Source organism: Rattus rattus, chromosome 11, assembly GCF_011064425.1.
Source record: "Rattus rattus isolate New Zealand chromosome 11, Rrattus_CSIRO_v1, whole genome shotgun sequence".
NCBI classification, from domain to species: domain Eukaryota; kingdom Metazoa; phylum Chordata; class Mammalia; order Rodentia; family Muridae; genus Rattus; species Rattus rattus.
Window position 1 is genome coordinate 38,304,947 of NC_046164.1, and position 22,840 is coordinate 38,327,786.

The 22,840-nt window shown below is 38.3% G+C and overlaps 1 protein-coding gene across 20 annotated transcripts in view; it reads right to left on the reverse strand.

Annotated features, from left to right (window-relative positions):
* Adgrl3 (adhesion G protein-coupled receptor L3) overlaps nucleotides 1-22,840 on the reverse strand; it is a 492,285-nt gene that overhangs the window by 231,140 nt on the left and 238,305 nt on the right. For all 20 annotated transcript variants that reach the window (XM_032916815.1, XM_032916807.1, XM_032916818.1 and 17 more), the window contains one exon: nucleotides 20,756-20,836. In XM_032916815.1, the coding sequence (XP_032772706.1) occupies nucleotides 20,756-20,836 (81 nt within the window). The remainder of the gene's footprint in view (nucleotides 1-20,755; nucleotides 20,837-22,840) is intronic.

The window sequence follows — 22,840 nt, forward strand, 5'->3', positions numbered from 1 at the left end:
CAACGGGGCACGTTACAATCTCTTTCTCTTGTGTTCAAGGCAGTATCCTGTAACTGTGGTTATTACCAAACATCACAATGTGCATTCTACTCAATTTGAGGTCTGGGTAATATGAATCCTAATATGGGGGATTTGCGGAGAAAATAACAACTTTGTCACTAGCAGCTCTAGAGTGTTAAGCCTGCTCTACAGCATGAAGCCAGTCTGCACCTGAATGTCATCAATGGAGCTTCGCTTTCACTTGGTTTTAGAACAATGCAAGGCCGTGCCTACCTAGACTCAGAAATGCAGTATACTGGCTGGTAACAGTGCAAACTTAACTTCCTTGAAGACTATGGTTGTTAACCTCCAGTGCTTTTTATAAGAGATCCTTGTAGGGGCCCCTTGGAAACAAAAAGCTAGCATGATCATTACTTCTGGTTGAAGAGCTTTTGAGTCAGTGGATGCTGAGTGAAAACTTCTCAGAGCATCTCTAACAGCTGTCATTTTCTGAAGGTGAGGATGGTTTCAGAGGATTAGTCCATTAGCATCATGGTATGGAGCGTGGTGGCACACAGGCAGATATGGAACTGGAAAAGTAGCTGGGATTTCTATATCCAGATCAGCAAGAGCAGGGAAAGAGCAACAGTAGGCCTGGCTTGGTCTTTTCAAACCTCAAAGCCCACTCCCATTGACGCACTTCCTCTCACAATGCCACACCCACTCCAGCAAGGACACACCTCCTAATCCTTCTCAAGTAGTGCTACTCCCTGATGACTGAACATTCAAGTATCTGAGCCTCTGGGGGCCATTGTTATTCACATCAGCACAAAGTCTTTTGTGAGTTTAATTCAGAGACCTCAGCAGTTAACTCTCACACTATATATAGTTATCTCTGTCATATCTTATAACACACACACACCAATAAGTGTTTACTATTTACCATTGTTCCAGAATTCTTGCTATGACATTAATAGCTATATAAATAACTTTTTATCTCTAAGTCGTGACATATTTTATTACATTTTATTTATTTTCTATTTTTATATATGGGAGATATCCTGCCATAGCACATAGGTGGAAGTCAGAGGACAACGTACCATGCAGAAGAACATTATCTCTTTCTCCAATTGAAATGCCTGGGACTAGGCTTGTGTCTTGGAGCCATTGTGCCAGCTCTAGTCTGGGCATCCTATTCTATAGCATGGATGAAAGAATATACCTTGGAAGTTTTCATAAGAACCAGAAATAACCTGGAAGAATGGCACTAGAATTTCCATCAGTTAGCCGTACAGTTATTTTCATTTCATTTGCTAATTGAATTTCTAACAATGTTCTAACTTAGAAGTGTATAGAAGCCCTGTGACTAAGTTAGATCTATAACCATCAAGATCTAATCATGTGATCAGTCTTAACATGCCTGAGCCACCTACATTTACATGCGAATTATACCTATAAATTACGCTTTGAGTTACTGAGTTGCATATCTTTGGGCCTGGTTAATTTCCTTGTGTGGTTTTTCTTTTTCCAGTGAATAAAGTTAATAATAATAATAATAATAATAATAATAATAATAATAATAATAATAATCCCCCCAACTCTAACTTGGATTTTAATTTTTCTTCTACAAGTTTCCAGCTGTACTCCAGCTAAGTAAAAGTCACACTTTAAATTACATGTTTAGAAAAGTAAAGATTCTTTACATGATTGGATAAATAGAAATCACTTTCCAATTTTTTCCAATCAAGAATATAATAAAAAGTTCCATAGAAGTAAATTTGCTTGATAAATACACTGATTTAAAAACAAAATGTTAATAAGCACTATAATAAGTATTCATGAATATCATTGTTATTCAAGAACAAACATTAGCATAAGGAAGATACTTGGCTTCTACAGGACTTTGACTTAAAAATATGGGTGCTTCAAATTCCCTAGTTTTAGAAATATGTAATGTCCTCAGTGTCACAAATCAAAAATTACTGACGACATTGAATGAGACCAAAAGGCCTCCCATCTTTCACTAAAAACATCTGCTCTCAATCCAGAGAATAAAAACATGTAAATAAAACTGCTGTGGGCTTTGTAAAGGGAACACTACACTTAAATTCTTTCCTTTTGGTTTTTACAGCTTCTTTCCTACAAGGTTTCAACACTTTCCACCACAAATATTTTTTTCTCAGTGCACAGCGGAATGAGTTTATATACGTGGAAAAGAATGTAATCACGGAATATTTTTCTCAGTGATCATGGAGTTTTGAACTGTGCATGTAATGAATAGTTTGGTTAGGTTAAAACTTGAGAGGTTAATTTAACTAATCTATGGGAAACAGGAAAGAAATTAAACTTTAGAAGTGAGATCTCTTCAAGATTACCTTTTTCTGTTGATTAATCCAACCTCTTTAATCCAATTCTCTTATTGTTGGTTGTTTGAGAAAGGGCCTCATGTAGCTCAGGGTAATCTTGAGCTCACTATGTATGAAAGAATGGTTTTGAATTTTGAATCAGTTTGTCTCCACCTCAAAACTGCTCAGAGAGTATGTGTGTTACTACCCCCAGCTCAGCAATCAATTTCTGAAAATAAACCTAACCACTCCTTCCAAATTCCCAGTAATTTAAGGTCTCTTATTAAATAAGGCATAGACCTCTTGCTTGATAAAGCAGTGAGGCGAGGGGGACATTTATTGGGTCTGTGCTAATGTGCTAGTGGATGATAATGTAAGCCACTGCCAGTGAGTCACTGAAAGGCAGGATGGAGGAATGCCTAATTTACAACATCTATATCCAATAGGGAAAAGCAAATTAGTTTCAGTTGTGAGTTTATTAATATCATTAGCTAGAGCCTCTTCATTACAAATATACGTAGTCTGTACAAATTAGAAGTAGACTATAGGCTTCTTCCACTTTGCCATTACAAATTACTGCTATGGTATTCACGATTTTATTCTTGCACTTAAAAAAAATTCCCTCCTCGTTTTCTCCTATATTTTAAGATAAAACATAGTGAATAAATATCATTTCTTGAATTTCATGGCCATTGGTAGGGAGTAAATGCATCAAATTCACTGTGCCCTGTACTGATTGATCTATCTATCTATCTATCTATCTATCTATCTATCTATCTATCTATCTATCTATTGGTATTGTACAGTCAAACTGTTTCCCATGTACATCTAGATTTAATGCTAAACCACTCAAATGCCCTTGCAAGAATCTGACTATTTTTTCACACTGAATTTCATTTCAGATCTCATTTTTTCTTACTATTCGTGAAGAATGCTACATGGTTTTATTTGCAATGTGGTTTGTACAAAATAAATGCGAAGTGGATATAAATAAAAAACATGTTTCTTTAATTTCCAGGTAGTAATGTTACCAGTAGTTTGTATTTTGCCAATAAACCCCTTCTTATCTTATCTACAAACACTTTAGAGAATATTGCTTTCTATGCATATGTTGATTAAAACAGAGGGGAAATCAATGAATATGGACCAGGACAAACAGGTTTGCCAACAGTGTTCCACATGATGGAGGTAGGTTTTTGAAGACACAGGTACAATATAGTGTAATGCCTCTAATTAACCTGTAAGCTCCACCTGCCCAAGAAACAGGTAATTTCCTGGAATTCTGGGAGTTGTAGTTCTAGAAAAATAACCAGGCCTCATGGGAAAGTTCTGTAACCTGTCAGTTTGTCACTATAATAAGCCCCTGCAGCAGGTGAGGGCATTTGAACTGAAAAACTCCAGGGAATGGTCCTGACCAAAGTCCACCTCTTGGTCAGTATTTAATATTCAATAAAGCTTGCTTTAAATTTGGACCAAAACGGTGGAATTGTTATTCCTCTGGTGAATCTCGGGATTAACCACAGCTGGGAATAAAACATGATACAGCACATTCAGACATCTGACATGTTGGTTGGTGGTTTACAGTTCTGATATCTGTACTGTGTGGTGCTCGAATGGTGCTTGAATCACCTTGGGGCTCACTGATGTGAAGTTCAATTTGCAAGTTTGGGACTTTTTGTTTCTGGTATCCAGGCAGCCAGCCTGTGGAGGGTTCTGCCATTTGCTCTTCCTCTGACTCCATGCCAAGGCATCATACTTGTTGAAACCAGTCCTCTGGGTCAGTTGTTTTGAGAAGCCTGCATTGCTAAAGAATCTCAGAGAGCGTTAGCTTGTCTCTTGGTGAGTTTTCACCAGAAAAACACTAGCAATACTACTGTTGCATTGGCTATGAAAAGATTCTCCCCCGTGTCCAGGATGCCCCCTCTTATCCCCCAAGTATCTCAAGTAACGGAGTTCTTGTTAGAGACTATGTAACTGTGACCACCAGGATAGATAGAGAGAGCTTGGAGGCAGCTGTAACCGTGCTAATTACAGGCTGGTAATTGCATTTCTTCACACTTCCCCAGTCTTCCATTTTTTAGGACATTAGAACTAAACCTTTCATTCTTCACTGAACAGCTAGCTTTCCCTCATCTCTCCTTTAAAAAAATGGGGGATGTTGTTTCCCAATGCAGTTTCTCTTCAAAGCTCTGGCAAGAAGGTTAATGATCTTCTACCACCTTGCTTCCCTGAGAGTGGCAGAACGCAGTCTCTACCAGATGGAGGAGAGCCAGGTCAGAAAATCTGTAACCTTTCTGACAGCTCTAGCCCTTCACATACACGAGATAATCATAACACAGACTTGTGAATCTAACACAGATTTACTGTGGTAACGTTCATGTTTGTTAGCAGTGAGTTAATATTTTGCTGTTTTGTAACATTTGGTTTCTCCATAATAGGGCTGGACAATAATTTCATTTACAGTTAAACAGCCTTTGAGATTCCCTTTGCCAAGGATTTGGTTTTATCGCTCCAGTACTGGGGTCCTTATTGGATAGTAGTTCAGAAATGGCCTGAAAAGATCTCCACAGAGAGAAACTTCAATTGGAAGCCTTGACAGGAACCGAATATCTCTCTAGCAGGAATCTTGAATAAGACATGATGCCTTTCTGACTGAATTCTCCTCAGCCTAAAGAAAGGGGCTAAAAGGTTCCACAGATGTCAGCGGGGACCATCAATTCTTAAAATCCACAAAGTACTAGTTCATCGCCCTCTTTTTATTTCCCTCGGCTTCTCTTTCACAAACCCAGCCTTCTTTTTGCACCGAATCTTTGATACCGTGCCTATTGATGTTGTCACTGTTTGCTGAATACTTGTTTATGCTGTCCAGCTGAGAAGGCTGTGGTTTTAGCCATGGTACTAGATATACAATATGAAATTACCCTTATATGATTTTTGAAAAGATTTATGGTAAGGGCATGAATGTTTTGCCTGCGTGTACATATGCACATCTTGTGCATGCCTAATGCCTGGGAAAGCCAGAGAGAGTCTCATCTCCTGGACGTGTAGTTAAGGATGGCTATGAGTTGTCATCAAGGGAAGAGAACTGAACCAAGGTCCTCCACTCTAAACTGATGAGCCTTCTATCCAGGCCTTTCTCCTTATCCTATTTTTAATTCGACTACACAGTATTACTACTAGTTACATGCCCACTGCTAGATAGTTAGATTCTCTAAGAAGAATTTTTGTTTTGTTTTTCCCAGAAGCATTGTTACTAAACCATAACCAAACTTGGGCATTACCAAAGCAAACAAATGAATTATATGTACTACTTTCAAGTGTGCTGTGTTAATTAGCATATCTAAACATGGAGTTCTTTATTAGATGTGACCCATATGTTACCCTCTTTTTAGATTCAACACATAGAAAATGTTTTATATTCTAGAATTCTAAAAAGGATCTCAACTCAATTTTATGTGCTTTAAGGGACTGTTTAGGGGCAAAAAAATCCAGTAAGACCGATATGAATGGACTCTTCATTTGTATGGCCGCTAATTCTAGAGGGCAACTGATCATAAATTAAATGTCTGACATTCGGTAATAGATGATTATATCTGACATAATGAAGTTATAATGGAAGGTGTCCGCACACTGCTTGACTATTAAGTGCCCATTTATTGTCCCTGCACCAGGTGTGATGGTGATAGCCGATACAAATCATCCCCACGAAATGTCAAAATAGGCTCCTTTGCTGATAAAGCACCACACATGTTTATTAATAGAGCAGCTTGTCTTAAGACTGGTCCATCTGCTCATTTAAAACAAATCTTTTCCCTATAAATATTTCAGTTTAGAGCATGACCAACAGCAACGACTTTGAAAGCAATAGGATTGGAAAGGAGAAGGGTAGGAGAGGAAGAGGATCGAGAGGATCGGGGGAGGAGGAGGGGGAAGGGGGGAGGAGGGGGGAGGGAAAAGGGAGGAGGAAGGAGGAGGGGGAGGAAGGAGGAGGAGGGAGGGTGAGGGAGGAGGAGGACCATGGCTGAGCTTAAATAAATTTACTAAAAGCATGCTTTTGGGGGGTGGGGACAGGGCTGTGAAGGAGCTTTGTATGTGCCATTTGCCTTAGAGTAGGGCTGCAGCCAAGAAGGCCCTCAGAAAGAATGCAGTCCCCAGCTGTGCTGAAGCCAGGTGGGAAATACCAAATTTCGCCAATGTTTTCAAAGTACACATTTCCGTAAAGTGCAAAATGAGACACTCAATTAATCAGTCCTTCAGAGCAGCAGTTCATATGTGTTTTTAAACTCATCAGAAAATATTTTAATGGCAGACTTTATAAAAAAAATGCTACTAGAGATTTTGATGGGGTTGGGTGAATTTCAAAACTGTGGGTTTGCTTTTAGAAACTTGTTTTCCTCAGGATACTTGCTGCACATTTTCATATAGCAGCAGAATACAGCCTGAAGGAACTTGTGGGCGTCTACTTCCTTGTTTCCGTTTTCTTTTATTTCTTTCTAGTTTTTTGTTTGTTTGTTTTTTAAGGATACTAGAGGTAAAAGGCTAAGACATTCTCCATCTGGTATGTGGAATTTTATACGCTTGCAGGGCAGCCTCTAAGTTCTGTGTTGTGTCTTTAAGAATTGCTTTATCTACGAACAAACAAGTGTGCCCTGAGGTTCTTTCTCAAATGGACACACAGATTTGAAATAAGAAAGTACAATTGTTCAAAACGCTGGAACAAGGAGACTGGACTGCATGGGCCATTTGGTGACTGGAGGTAGCGCTCATGTTGGGGCTTAGGCTTCGTTTATTCATTCATTAAAAGCTAAATAAAGTCTGGCAGGCGAGCCTTTCTGTTCCAGGAGAGATCTTTATCAGACCCAGTATCACATAAATCCAGTAGTCATACTTTTCTAAATAAATTACATCATGGGATAACTAACCACCTGATAACCCAGGGCCAATTCAATTACTTAGAAAAGGCTAAGGGTCCCAGACACTCTTGAAATTATTTTTTCCTTCTTCCGAAGCCCGAAAGGAAATGTTCTCCCAATCATATTTCACATTGAGCGTGTTTGTACAGAATTAGAAATGGGAAATCATTAGCGCTGGCTTGCATTGCCCTTGTCTTCCAGAACACTGTCAACATCTCCAGAATTATCCAAATTAGAAATCAAGGAATTATATTTGTCTCTCGGCATAGCCAATACATCCAACAGTCATTAACTTCCATTAAACTGTAATGGCGGTGTCTATGAATTTATCGTGCTTTCTGTATTCACTACGGCTGTCTATCAGTTTGCACTCCTGGTAACCTTTTATGGAAACAACCAGTTAACTCCCTATGCTCCCAATCCACCCGCACCTTAGCACCAGCGTAACTATTTCCTATGCAGAGACAGTTCACTAACGGCTTCCAAGTAGAACGTTCTTTGTGTTTCTCATTGTGCCTACAGCATGAAGAATGACTAGCACCGATCACAGGGACACACTGTCGTCAGCCACTGTTTCTTTGTGGCCCTTTTCTCAATTCCCTACATCATTTTTTTCACAATGAAGCCTTGCTAGCTGCTAGAGTCAATAGAGATGAACCTGACACTAGACCAAGTTCTAGACATCGACCAACCAAGAATCTAAAAGCATTGTTGCTCTAATAGGATTCAATACTCTTGCTCAGTAAGAGAAACTGGCTTCAGGGCTTGGCAAATGCGGGCTTTTTGCTGGTTGTCTGTTAGCAGGGGATGCTCTGACTCTCTACAGAAAATGGAACCCTAGGGCTTTTAATGGAATGCAAGCATGAGTTTCCTCAGGCACTGATGCGGAGGGCTCAGACTTGGTCCTGAGGGTCAAATGAGTCTGTTTCTAAGCCCATCTGTAATAACTGGATCAGAGAAATCACACATTACCTAGAGGCCCGTAGCTAATGTGGAAAATGGAGGAGAAGGATAGGGAGGGAATCTTCAGAGAACTGCCCTGGAAAGAGAGAACTCTGTAAATGAAATTTTAAGGAAAGGCCACACCAGTATGATTGGATTTACTTCCCTCTGGGCCAGTTTTCATCCTGTAGCTAGAGTCATCTTTTAAAAATCGAAATCAGATTATGTACTACTCTGTGTAAAAACCCTTCAGGGATACTCACAGCTCTTAAAGGGAAACCTCAATTTTTTCATTGTTTAGAAGGCCCTGCGTGGTCAGCTTACGCATGAGGTCCCTCCTCCATGTTCCAGAAAGTCTCTTATCCACTTATTGGGCTTCATTTCGAAAAAAAAAAAAGTATACTTCTCTCTTGTGTCTGCTTCAATGTGGTGAAATTCTGACCAATTCTATCCATGCCCAAATATCAGAAGTCCTGACAGGGATTAGGCTTATGAACAAACGAAGACCATGAATTTCTCATCTCAGAGCCCTTTCGATATAGAATCCTCAACTTCGATTATGACCACCTGATTTTCATTATGTTTGTTTTGGTTCTGTATCCCATCTCCTGGGCAGCTTTTCATGACCCTCCACCAGGTATCTGTTTATGGCTACACCACCATGTATCTCTTTATAGTTAATTATAATCATTGTGGGCTGAGGCAATAATTCATCTATCATTCACTTTCCTCATCACAAGACAATGTTCAAGAGGATGAAATCTATTTTGTCATGTTTGCTATCTTATTGTCTGTTCATGAGTTACCTCAATGTGATATTTGCTGTAGTAGAGTCTTATAAAAATAATTTGACTTAATTAAACTATTTTTGAAAAATATTGTATTATGATTCTAGATGCCTATAAATCATTAAGTTCTTCTGATGTCTTCCATACTTCTCTTCACAATCATCTCCACAGCGAACACAGATTTGAACTAAATTTATTTTCAGCCTTTCTGATACCAGGAGTAATTTACTGCTGGACATAACCACAGTTTACATGGCTGAAGGTTCTTTCTGATGTGTTCTTGGTGTGAGTTGGTGAATGACTTACCCAACAATGGAACTCTAAGTCATTCATAAGGAGAGATAAGCCATGCAATGTACAGCAAAGATAAGCAAACAAGTACTCACTGGGTACGGAGTATGAGTCAAGTCTTTTAGAAGAACCCAGAGACAAACTGGTATGTAGTTTTCTATAAGACTAATAAATTAACAGGTAGTCCAGACATTTAGTATGTATCTTTCAGGAAGAAATATGCCGTTTGTTACATAAAATTGAAATTGTATCATAATTATGTCAGCAGTGTTGGAGCAAGATAAGGACATTGAACGCCCTGTTGAGTACTTTCCTATATCTTAATTATCCCAACATATGGGCTTCAGACTACAGCAAGAGAGTATTACTGAATTAAATTAACCTGCATTTAGATAGTGCTGAACAGGTCATAGAGTCATTTACTTCCAAAGGCAGAAAGTGACACACTCTTGATAAAAGAGACTGTTGGAAAAAAATCTGAGCTACTGTGGCTTTTAGTCACATGGTCAGCACATTAGGGCATCAATGCTGAATGCATGGGATATTCACATTGATTGCTGTATTTAACCTTGTCCAATAGATTCTGATGCTGAAATTAACGGAGATGAATACTATGTTTTGATGGACTGTTAAAAATTATAAATTATCACTGGACCCAGAGGTAGAATTCACTGAGAGCCAAGTGCCTCTTAGTTTAAAGTATGCTAACTGGGTGTTAATGGATAAATAAAAGTTAAAGACACCATTTCTTGTGCAGAAACATTTGTCTGTTAACAGTTGTGAAGGAAAAATATTGTTTTAGTGATAACTATGAATTTCTCTTTGTAAAAACCTTTGCACTTCACAAACTTTATGAAATAAAAGGCATTATTGACTTTCAGTATCTTATATACAATATTTAAGCTATGTTTTCCAAGGGTCACCGTTTTTTACACAAATAAAAGAACAGTATGTACGTTAATTGTGAACTTATAAAAACAAAATGAACAAATAATAACCCTGAACCTTTAGTACAGGCAAATAGTAAGAACTATTAAGAACCTTTTCCCTAAATTATATACAGATTGGCTCTACAGAGGAAGCACTTGAGAATGAACACACACACACACATACACACACACACACACACAGACACACACACACACACATACACACAGACACACACACACACACACACACACACACACACACACACTTTCAAACTGCATCCTGGACAAAGAAGTGATGTATAAAACTACAGATTCATCTGAGAACCAAAAGGACTGTATGCATATACACATTTGGCACAACAGGATGCTTCCCTTCAGGTAGCAGAGAATCTGACTCTAAGTGACATTGAACAAGGCAACAAAACACTGTGAGAAGAATTAATAATTTCTGAGACCCAGACATAACAGTACCATGGACAGTAACATCAGCTATGGGGTTATACAGACTGAAAATAGTCAAGTATAGTAGTTTGAATCAGAGTCTCCCTTCCCCCCAATAAGATCATAAGTTTGATATGTATTTCCTGTTGGATGGAATTGTTTTTGTTTGTTTGTGGGTTTTTTTCTTTTGGATTAGAGGCAGTTGGAGAAGATCACTGGGGGTGAGCACTGAGGTTTTAAAGGATTCATGCCATTCTCAGTGGTCCCTCTCTTTCTCCCAACCTTACTCCCTTTCTCTCTCCAGCCTCTGCTTCCCCCAGTCACTCCCCGGAGCCATGTGTGCCTGCTGCCTGCCATGTTCTTGTCCATGATGTTCTTGGACTCTATCCTGCTGAAACTGTAAGCCCCAAATTAAACCATTTTCAAGTAAGCTGTCTTGGTCATGGTTTTGTATCTCAGCAATAGAAAAGTAGTCACTAAGATAACAGTGGACTGATTTCCTAGAAAAAATAAGGTAACATTATAGAAAACAAAACAAAACAAAACAACAACAACAACAAAGAAACCAGGTGATTCAAATGCATTTACATGTATCTAGCAAAATCTAAGAACAGGGTGATCATCTATTTCTGCTACTGTTAAATCTTGAGAATCTACATCATGCTCAAATAAAATCAATATGAAAAGGAAAGGAAGACTCTCAGGACCACACAATTCAGATTTTCGCCTAAGTCAAAGCAGGCCTTCTGCATTCCTGCAGGCTTTGGTAGTCCCAGCCAAGTGTCTGCTCCAGGCAGTGAGGTAACAAATTTTCACTGTACAGGTATACAATTATTTTCTGGTGACTATGTCACATTAATGTTTTTGGAGAGAGAATATGGTAAAATGTAGAATAAGATATGCAGCCACACATAAATGATAATAGTATATTAATTAACTGTACTATACCACTGTAGGTGGTACAGTGACAAAATATATTACCTCTGTTTCAAATGCGAAAATCCTATTGTGTTCTTAAGACTAGAAATGGTGAAGGATTTTATTAAAAATAGGATTAAGACAGGGACGGTCAGTTCTCTCATCCACTATGCAATACATCTCATCCACTGTGTTCCACTAAGCAATATATGGTATAAGACGTACTGTGGAAAATAAAGTCACAGTTCATTTTCTATCTATGGTAATATGCCCTAGTGCATTTTTGTATATGCTTTAGGTTCTAATATTGGTCATAATATTTTCTTTATCCTTTTTTTTTGGTTTTCTTTTTTTGATGGGACCGAACCCAGGGGCCTTAAAATCTACCACTAAACTAATCCCCAGCCCCTATTTTCTTTATCCTTATGCAGGTAAAATTCTCCCTGTATATTCCTGTCTTTGTTTCTGTCTCTGCCTCTCTGTCTGTCTGTCTCTGTCTCTATGTCTCTCTGTCTCTCTGCCTCTCTCTGTCTCTGTCTCTGTAACTCTCTCTCTCTCTCTCTCTCTCTCTCTCTCTTCTCTCTCTCTCTCTCTCTCTGTCACACACACACACACACACACACACACACACACACACACACACACCCACACCAGTAACATAACTTGCTTCATAGGATCCACGAAAATAATGAACTAATGTTCAATGTCAACTCTCACAAACCAGAGCAGGGAACACATAATGTGTGTGCTCATACCAGGCTCACTCAGGAAGTTGGTCTTTCCAGGAGATTCTAAACAGTATTTAAATTACTTCATTTGGGAAATACACATGAAAGAAATATGTAGATTAGTTTTCATTTGGACATTCAGCTTAAATCTGGTTGACATAGATTAGGAGATACTCCTCGGCTGTACAATGAGTTCTCTAACATTCCCGTGGTCCTGGCTTCCATACCTTGCACCTTTCCCACAAGCATGTGTAGTAAATTTTAGCTGCTCTTTCTAGTGCACATCCTCGCAAAGACTTGTGAGTTTGGGAAATAGTTTCTCTCAGAAACGGAGCAACTTTACTAACACATTTCTGTGAGGATAAAGGTAAAATGAGACCAATGGATAAAAGGCCCACCACGGACTGTAGCAATCTCTGAAAAGCTAGGCCAGGAGCAGTCTGTAGAGAGGAGACACAGAGCTGGGGGACAGGCAAAGTTCAGATAACAACCTGGCAGTGGCTGCTTGGGGGTTACTTAATCCTTTGGAAAGTCCATGTGCCTAGGCAACAGCTCCACTGAGGGAAAACCGAGCCCACAGAAAGGATCATTATTGCTGAAGCCAGGAGACAATGGCCAGAGTGTCACAGTACATGCCTCTATTTAAGGGCCCTTGGGTACCAACAATCTCATTGGCTGAGCCAAGACCTATGGAGCATTTGGCCAAACTGCTTTCCTTCACGCTAGGCTCATGCTGAGGAGAACACAAGTCGGCTAAAGCCCTAATCTGAAAACCACCAGATCTCTTTGCTCCCTTTAACAGTTTCTTTCTCTGCATCTCAATTATAAACCACAAGAGACCAGACGGATGAACTAAGTTTTCTTCCAAATGATAACTATTGAGTTTCATACAACAACTTGTTTGGAAAGCATCTCATTACAGACTTACAAGATCCTCATTCTGACAAAACTGGATAGAAATCTATTTTGTCATGATGCGCAGAATTTTGTTTCAACTAATTTCAATGAATTACAAATATATAGTAGGACAGTACAGCACTAAAGATTCTAAATGTCAAAGTGATGTCAAACCTGAACAAAGAAGTCATGGGACATTTTCAAGACTACACAAGACACTGTGTGCTATTCCTGTTTGATCAAAGCGTATTCCTATGTTTGATCCAAGGACCATCCTAATTCAAACAGGCATAATTTAATATTAACAGTAAGCTACACTCTCTCCCTGTATCTTCCATGTTCACTGTGTACGTTTGCCAGTTTTGGTAGATTTACTTATGTGTATGATTATTTTGCTTACATTGGCTTGTGTACCACATGCATGTCAGGTACTCAGGGAGGTTGGAAGGTGGTGTCAAATTCTCAGGAATTGCAGATATAGACAGTTGTGGGGGTTGGGGACAGTTGTGAGCTCCCCTGTAGGAGCTGGTGATCAAACCCAGATCTTCTGCAAGATTAAATGCTCTTAACCACTCAGGGATCTCTCTAGCCCCTTACGTTACATTCTATCCCCTCTCAAAAAAATATTGTTTGAGACTTGGAAGTGCATGAAAGAGTGGTAACGGGTCTAGAGCACTTCAACATGACCGCAGTGGCCGTATTACAAGTTTCAATTTATTCTCTTGAGAAAAATGTGGGGAAAGCTAAGAAATTTATGTCTCATTTTACAGTGTGTACAAATTGGCAAGCTACAGAAGCACCGCCACAGACCATTAGAGAACAGGCCTGGAAACTCTTGAGAAAGAAGGACAGATGTCAAGGTCCAATTTTATTTTAATCAATCGAAAATGTTTTTTACATTTCACTGGATGATGCTGCATGTTAACGACTCTAATTTGTGATGCTAAATCGTTGGCTCAAGCCTATTTTTAACGTAGATGCATCAGGAGGCACCATCTGCTTATTTTGAACTTTAAAAAATATTTTCAGTGTGTGGATTTGTTCATTGTAATTTAATTCACACATGGAACTTAATGCTTGGCATTATTCTACTTCATTGATTACGTGCCCATCGAACCATGATTATCTTACTGATTTTATTACAGAAAAAAAATGCTTAAAAGTAAACATTCTATTCAAATGTAACTAAACCTTTTAGCTTTTTTTCTCAGAATACAAGTTGCAACTTAAATCTTTAAAATGCAAAAAGTAGTGTGCATTGCTTGGCATTGAGACTCTACCAATGGAATATATGTATTTATTTCAAATGCAGTATGATCAGTGCTCACCATCATCCTAGAAGGTGGCATCAACTTAGTAGCTATCAACTTTTTGTAGATAAAAATATCCAAAATATTGTAATTATTAATATTACAAAAGGACGACTCTGAAACTCAGGTTTTTTATTTTTGTTTTTTGTTTTTTTGAAACTTGATGTGGATTCGTCTAATTAGAATTGCCATTGTTGTTGTTGAGAACAGAAGGCCAGAGAGTTTAGGAATAGGTACCTCAATTCTTGTCTGTCTAGAAATGGTCCTGGTTTTACCCTGCCTAAAGACCAAAAATGGCCAGAAGGGGAAGCTTTGCCATACCCAGATGCCTGGTTGTAGAGCAACTGGACTGACCCCAGCATCCATGCCTCTCGGCAGTTTCTGCCCTACCTCCAATCGAAGCCCCAACTAGTAATGTCATGTATCTTGCATTTGGTGGGTTCCCACCAGGAACTCTGCCCTTATTTTCCTTAAAATACCACCTCCAAACTGTAGTAAACTTTTTCCTATAACCCATTCACGTGTGTTCCATAAATTTTATTCTTTGAATTCAAGATAAGAGCATAAATCAGCTGACTCCATGGAAGGCCTATGTGACTAGAAAGCCTTTGGCCCCCTAACTCTCAAGTTAAAGTCTTCACAAGGCGAGGAAGCCTCCATTGTGCTTAAAGACTCCACTCTGAACCCCAAGTCCTTGATTCAGTGTGAATAATCCATGCTAAGGTTGTCCCCAAACTGAATATGACAACAACAAAATATCAACAAAAGCTGTAAATAAAGGATCAACCGAAGAATATGTCCTAATTGGTCCTTGTGAATCTCAGATTACATAAGCTTCTGCTCTGGATTCACATTCTGGAATCTTCAGAGATTCTCCCACAAGCTCCCTGCCTGGGTGATGCTGTCTGTCACAGACATGATTCTGAAGGAGGACAGTTTGCAAATGAAGAGTTCGGACGCAAAATAACGAGTAGGAGAAGGATCGTGGACTGTATAAGAGGTCATCACGTCTGTTGGAACTGGAGCTACAGACCGGAGCTGCCAGGTGGATGCTGGGAATAGAACCTGGGTTTTGTAGAACAGAAACCAGTGCTCTGAATCGATGACCTATCTCTATAACCCCAACAACCGCAACTCTTAATAAATCCTCCTAGGAACTACGATTTACACATTTGTTGCAAAACATCCAGGGCTCCAGTATTTCTTTCACTTTTACTTGTATAAAATTGGGGAATGTGTCTCAAAGGCATGCACATATTTTCTATGCATATATATATATCCATTAAATTGACTACAAATTGTAACAAATGTTTTAATAATGAAGGTTTAAAAACAACAGTGCTTCTAGACAAAGCTTTTTTCTTTTTTAGAAGTACTGATTAATGAGACATATGTCAAGAAAAAAAATATTGTAATGGTGAATGCTGATTCAGGAGCTTGTTTTTATTAAGTAGTTTATGGTGAAGGCTGTGACTATTTTTTCTATTTATAGTGGCATCTCTGGTTAATTACCTTGTAATGTATTGTGACATTAATGCACTAGTAAACTGCTGGAATTTACACCCCTATTCAGTAATAAAATCTGTAAATTGAAGAATGCACATAAAGTCATTGCAGGCATAAATTATGTGACCAAATGCCATGTATGGTCACATTGGACTTAAAGAAAAGAAACCCTCAAATTTACTCATTAGTGGGTAAGTGCCACTGAATTTACATTCGATGGCCTCTTTACAGCCATAGAGAGTACAATGGTTCCTCAAGAGTGTTTCGTAAGTTATGCTATTTTCCTTTGGGTTCTTACGAACATATTGGACATAATTCAGCTGCACGGAATAAAAAAGAAACACGTGAAAAACAAGCAGAGAAATGCCATACATTCTCCTAAAGAATGACAGTGCACAGGATAGAGAGTTTAGACCCATGAACCAAACCTAAAGTGAGTCATCTATAAGCCAGCATGTAGAGGGGCATGACAATCTGAAGCAGATGTAGCTGTGCATATATGTTTACAATATGTAAATATATATGGAAAAGTTTAAAGCATAGAGTTTTCCTTTTTCTTTGAAAAATCTATTAAAACAAAATCTAAGTGTATGCCTGTGTGACTGTATGCTGGGTGTGTCTGTGGTTGTTCCAAGAAGCCAGGACAAGTGTGTTAGATTCTCTGGCGCTGGAGTCAGAGGCCTTCGTAAGCCATCTGTTATAGATGCTAGGAACTGAATTCTGGTCCTGTAGAAGCAAATGCTCTTAATCTTTGGGCCATCTCTCCAGCCTCCAGCATCCAGTTTTGAAACCTAAGTCCAACGTTATTAACTATTGCTTCATCATTTCAAATTATGACTATTATTGATAAAATGAAGCAACAAATAATCTAACTTAGTTCCACTTACACTGAAATTAAATGAAAAGGATTCTGAGTTTTCTTCCATGTTATTATTAATTTCCTAGGCTAATACTGTAAGTTACATTTGTATATTTTAAATATTTTATTTATATTATTATATTGGCAAACAAATTAATTATCATTTCATTATAAGAATATACTCAATTCTATAAAATACACAGATTAATATTTAAGAGAGTAAGTAGTTCCTGATTCAATATCATGTATGTTAAATAGGGAAACTGATGCAGCAAATGAAACAGAGGAAACAATCAGACAATTGAGATAGTTTTCCTGTGTTCAATGTACACAAAACTATTAAATCTTAGGAAAAAGAAAAGCTAATTGGCCAGTCGATATTAGTTTACCCATGGTTCCATATAAATTGTCACACAATCTCACAAAAAAATATTGTAAGTAGCATTTTACATATTCAAAATGTCTGACACCATCTCAAGTCAAATAAAATCTTTAACATGCAAAAGAAATTCTCTCCCCTCATCCTCTCCCTTTTCTTCTCAAGTAATAGAAGAATATGGATATGAAGAGAGATGTATAATTTGACTGCACTTAAAATCAATATTAGTGTACAGTCTATTCAGAAACAGTCAATGAATATAACATTTGATAGCTGAGTAGAAATACTTTGAAGCTAGAAACTAATGATACTGTTATACCATCTCGGTGTCCTTTTTAATATCTGACTTTGAATGAAATGTCAGTCTTTGAAATGTGCAACCATTTTATGTCATGGGATTTTGATAATTTCTCACAATCCTCTTTAATTAAACTATCTCTTGGATTCTTTGGGTGGCGTGTGTGTGGGCATGTAAGTGTGGGCAGGTATGTGTGCAATGTATCCGTGTCTAGAGGCATGAGGTAGAGGGTGTAAGTTTTTGTCAGTCCCACTCTTACCATCTGTCTTGACTGGCTAGCCAGGTTCTTCTGTAGATCTCCTATCACTGGCTGTCTAGCATTCATAAACACATCACCATGCCTGTCTGTATGTTTTAGGGCCTCATATTTTACAGTTGTGGGGTAGGTACTTTAACCTCTGAGTCATCTCTGCAGCCCCTAAATGTTATTTCTTAGTAAAACAAACAAAAGGCTGTTTTACATGAGGTAATGATTAGAGATGCAGATGATCGAGGGTCTGTGGGTCAAGTCCTGTTGAGGATTGTGGGAGCATGAGGAACTAGGCAAAAGGTCATTCCATGAGGGTTCCATGTTAAATCCCTATTGATGCCATCTTTACTTGGGTTTGTTTAGGCAACCATGTTGAAGAGAATTCATGGCGTAGTTACTCTGACTTTATTGTTTTTTCAAGTTATATAAAAATAAAGTCTCCATATAGTCTGAGATAAGTGTTAAGCATCAGAGACTTAATACTGAGTGGCCATTGTTTATTCTTTATCAGCTCCAAACCACCCATCAATATGGAGGAGGTGACATGTGACATTCAGGTTCTTAGCAATGGCTACTTACTGTCCTGTGAATTTCTTAAGGTCTGCTATGAGGCAGGTCCTTCCTACGTATTGTTTCATTCTGATAAGCCTGACAGACTGGTGTCATATGGATCTTGTTGGAGGGATGGCAGAGCAACCTGATTCCAAAGCCTATTCTCTTCCCATACACTGCTGCAACAAACTCCCTTACAAACAACACTCCCTTACAAATCTAACTCCAGTGCTGACCACTGAGAATCCAGCCACCTCAGTACAAAGTCAATCTAACCGATCATCCCTGTGCTACTCTTTGCTGTCCCGATTTATAACATTTTGGATAAGATTCTTTATCCACTCCAGCCATGACTTTGAAACACTTTTCTTCAAATTATACTAGGGTCATATCTAATGAATGGAATTATGACTAAAGTACTCAAATTACATAAGTAGTCTTTCAGCCTTGGTGAGAACAATATTCTAATAGTTAGCATAGACAAGCCAATGTATCAATTCACATTCATGCCTATTCTTTGCAAGGAATTCTCTTGTTCTCAGTTGGTATCTTCACCACTCTGTGTTGCCGTAATAAAATATTTGAGACTGGATAATTTACAAAGAAGATAAAATATACTTTCCTACAGATTCGGAAGCTCTGAAATCCAAAAGCAAGAGGCTGTCCGATTCAGTGTTGGAAGAAACTTGTTCTGCGGATAACCTTCACATGGCAGGGTAGGAAACAACAAAGCACCTACGTAGTTCCTTTTCCTTTTATTGTAGCATCAAAGCATTGGTGAGGGTGGAGGCCCTATCTTATAGCTGCTGGACTAGGGGTTACATTTCAACATAGAATCTGGGAAAGGTATAAACAGTCAAGCTACATTAGCTTAGTCAATCAATACAGCCACCTCAGAGGCACCTTCACCCCATTCCTGTGCTATTGAGTCAGATATAAACCTGTGACAATATTGTTCAGATCCTCCTACCAGGCATAATTCCAGTTAAGTGCACCATCATCTTTTATCTCAACTATTGACAGTCACCTTTCTTTGCTAACCCCTTCCCCAACTAGCTCGTCCTCTACTCTGATGTCACAGAGATTATCCTTGTCTCCACAACTGATACTATGGTACCTCACTCATTCTAGAGGAAACACCGCAAAGGGGCCTTTTCCCAGGACAAAGTTCAAACTGCTTGGTATAGACTATGAAATCCTTTAAAAGTTGTCAGATTTCATCATTCTAACCATCCCTTCCACTATGCTCTTTTAAGAACAAAAGCAAACTCATACTTTCTGTGTTGGTTCATTGTGCTATCTCCCATGGGATTCTCTTATGTTCCCTGTATCCTTTTCTCTTGTAAAACAGAAAAAAATTTTTTAGCAGTGTTTACGCTATCACTTTTCACTGCTCGTCATTTGGACAGAAATCACAGGAGTACTTTCCACTATGTACCAAGCTCAGACCAGTGACTAGGATACAGTAATTACAACAATATGTCCTCCAGGAGCACACAGACAAGGGAGGAAAGTGCACACCCTTGCCAATAAAATACAACGTCTTTGGGGAAATAACTAAGGCACTTGGGCATAGAATGACTCTTGGGAAATCATGGAACTTTGCTAGACTGGTGGGAAAGCCCAACTTCCTAGTCCACTGGAACCTTACAGGATGCATAACGGATAAGAGACTTGTGCCAAAACTGACTCTTGCCAAACACTGATGGGTTTAGTAGAAGATGTATCATCTTTAAGACTAAAAGATTAACCCTCACATACTAGTTAGTTATAAAACTGGGAGGCCTGACTGTGGAATATTAGGTCTGAACACTAGGAAACATTTTGAAGATTGGGGACTGAATTTTCTTTAAAAACAGAAAAATAAATTCTAGCTTTACATATTCTGCTAGTTAATGTTACCTTTCCATTTTTATTGTGCCCTAGTAATAAAAATATTTTCAACTGATTTTTGTTGACTTCCATGTAAAATAGTTTCAATTTATATGATTTTATGAATTAATAATAATATTGACATCACACAGACTTTTAAAATTATTCATTAAAAATACTAATTTTCAAAGAAATTTTCTTTCACTGTGATTTATGACATTGCAAGCAAGTATCCTATTCTAAGAAAAATTCAATGACAGAAAAATAAATCTGAGCAATGATCTGGTGATCTGTCACCCTGAAAAGGATTTAAATAGCCCTCTATTAGGTGCCCCAGGGTACATAGTTTTTGAATAAATGGACTCATCTATTTCTTGGAACAGTATTTCATGCTTCTGTTTATAAGATTTTCTGACCCATAATTCACGTTACTTTTCTTCTTCCTTTTTGAGAAGGTATTGCACTACAAATGCATATTACAGCCACGTCTAGCATCATTAATTTCCCCTTACTCAGCACTGAATGCTGCTTCTTTTGCCTCAAATCAAGAAAACTCACCTCTGACAGGGGGCCTTTCCAGGTCAGAGTCAAGGTGAATTGGTGGAGAGATGTAGGAAACTTGTCCATGATGCACTGGCCCTGTGAACAAAAAAGAAAATGTTAAAACATCATAGGGACCATGGTAAGACTCAGTGGGTAAAGGTACCCGCTACCAAGGCAGAGTACCTGAGGTGGATCCCTAGGCCAACATGATGGAGGTGAGAAATGACTCCAACAAGTGGTCCTCAACCTATAATCTCAATAGGCGTGGCCTGAGTGTTTACATACACACTAATAAACACATTATAGCTGTCTTTTAATTTGAAAATTTTTTACCATGTTCTAACATTTGTATTCGACACAGAAAAATAGCCAGTGTACATTTTAAACTAACCTTTTTAAACATAAAAGAAAACACCAGGCAATTAAATTGATTTTTCTTTCTAACCAGGGTTCATTTTTAAAATGAACTATATATTTAATTAAGAGTTGCCCTTCCTCCCTCCCTCCATCCCTCCCTCCCTCCCTCCTTCCTTCCTTCTTCCCTTCTTTCTTAAGCTCTTGTGGCACCCGGGCTAACTTTAAACTTGCAATGTAGTCAAGAATGAGTTGCCTATATTTCACAATATAGTCATTGCTGGAACTAAAAGTGTGTGTGTGTGTGTGTGTGTGTGTGTGTGTGTGTGTGTATAATATTTAGTTTTTCCTTCAGTGAGATTATAGATGATTATGGAGTGATAAACTGGGATTTAAGAAAATTTGAAAATCTCAAAATTCATATATCCATCTGATTACTTTAACGTTATTAGGAAGATAGGAACTTTCACCGCACTGGCTCCAGGGCTGTAGGCACTGCCAGCTGTATTTATTTCATTGCCCATAAATGTTAAACAATCTTCAGACTGGCATTTGATGGACAGGTAATAACTGGATGGCACTTAGGAAGCTAAAACCCTGACAAACATATTTTTCCTTAAGGCATCTCTCCCACAGTCAGAATAGAAAGTCATTCTAACCTGCTTGTTTTAATTTGATGGAAAGGAAAGAACTAGCCAAAATTCAAACAGCAAGTAAGTGGGTTCATTCTCTATTCCTAGAATGCCTTCTCCCCATCATGTATGTCTTTGGAATGTATTTCACCTTATAAATAAAAAGTACTAATGTTGACTTGAAAAATAAAGTGAGCATTTTTTAGTAGTTCGCTTATTTTCTCAGCCTTAGGGACAGTACAATTATGCCCTCCCTGACCCCCCAATCACAAACACAAAACAAAAAAAGACTGAAGTGAATTTACACACAAAAAAGTCTAACGTTCAAAGTAACTATCATTTGTATTGAAGATCGAGCAAGCAATTAGAATTCTGAAGCAAGAAAGAATAATTACAAAATCATTTCACGTTCTGAAGCAACTTCACACACACAAGACTTGGGTGCAAGTGGAAAAGCCACCACTTTCTTTCTACCTGGGAAGATGTAGTTATACTTCACGCATTTACTATAGCAATTTACAGGGTTGTTAATCTCTTTTCCTAAACAAGGAAAGTTAATGATACATAGATTATGATAACAGAGTAACCTTCCTGTTTCAAGTAATATTCGACTTGTAATAAACACCGCTGATTCCTCTTACGAGGCACATTTCAAATAATTAATATGGCTCCCCATTGATCGGAGCTACTGCCGCTCCCAGCGCTTACCTCACTAAGAGTAGAGATGGCAGAGCCTATATGATGTACACAGTCCCTCAGAATGGTAACTAAGAATATTGCACATCCACTCCTATATTCCAGTGGAATACTTAGAAGCACTGTTATAAAAGGAACACGTTACTAGTTGTACAGTTACCGATCCATGCTTACTATGGTTTATTAAAAAGTTCACATTAGCTTAACGCTAAAACCACCTGTTCAGGTACATTAGATGGTTGGCTGAAAAACACGTTTGGTTTTAAAGTCTGGTATCAACGAGGCATGAATCAGTATAAAAGGCTAATTTATGTAAATAAAAATAACATATCACTGATTCGGCATTTGCCCCAGTGATCTCACTGTATAAAGTAATGTTGGTTTCATGTCTGGTCCTAGAACATAGCTTTTCACCACA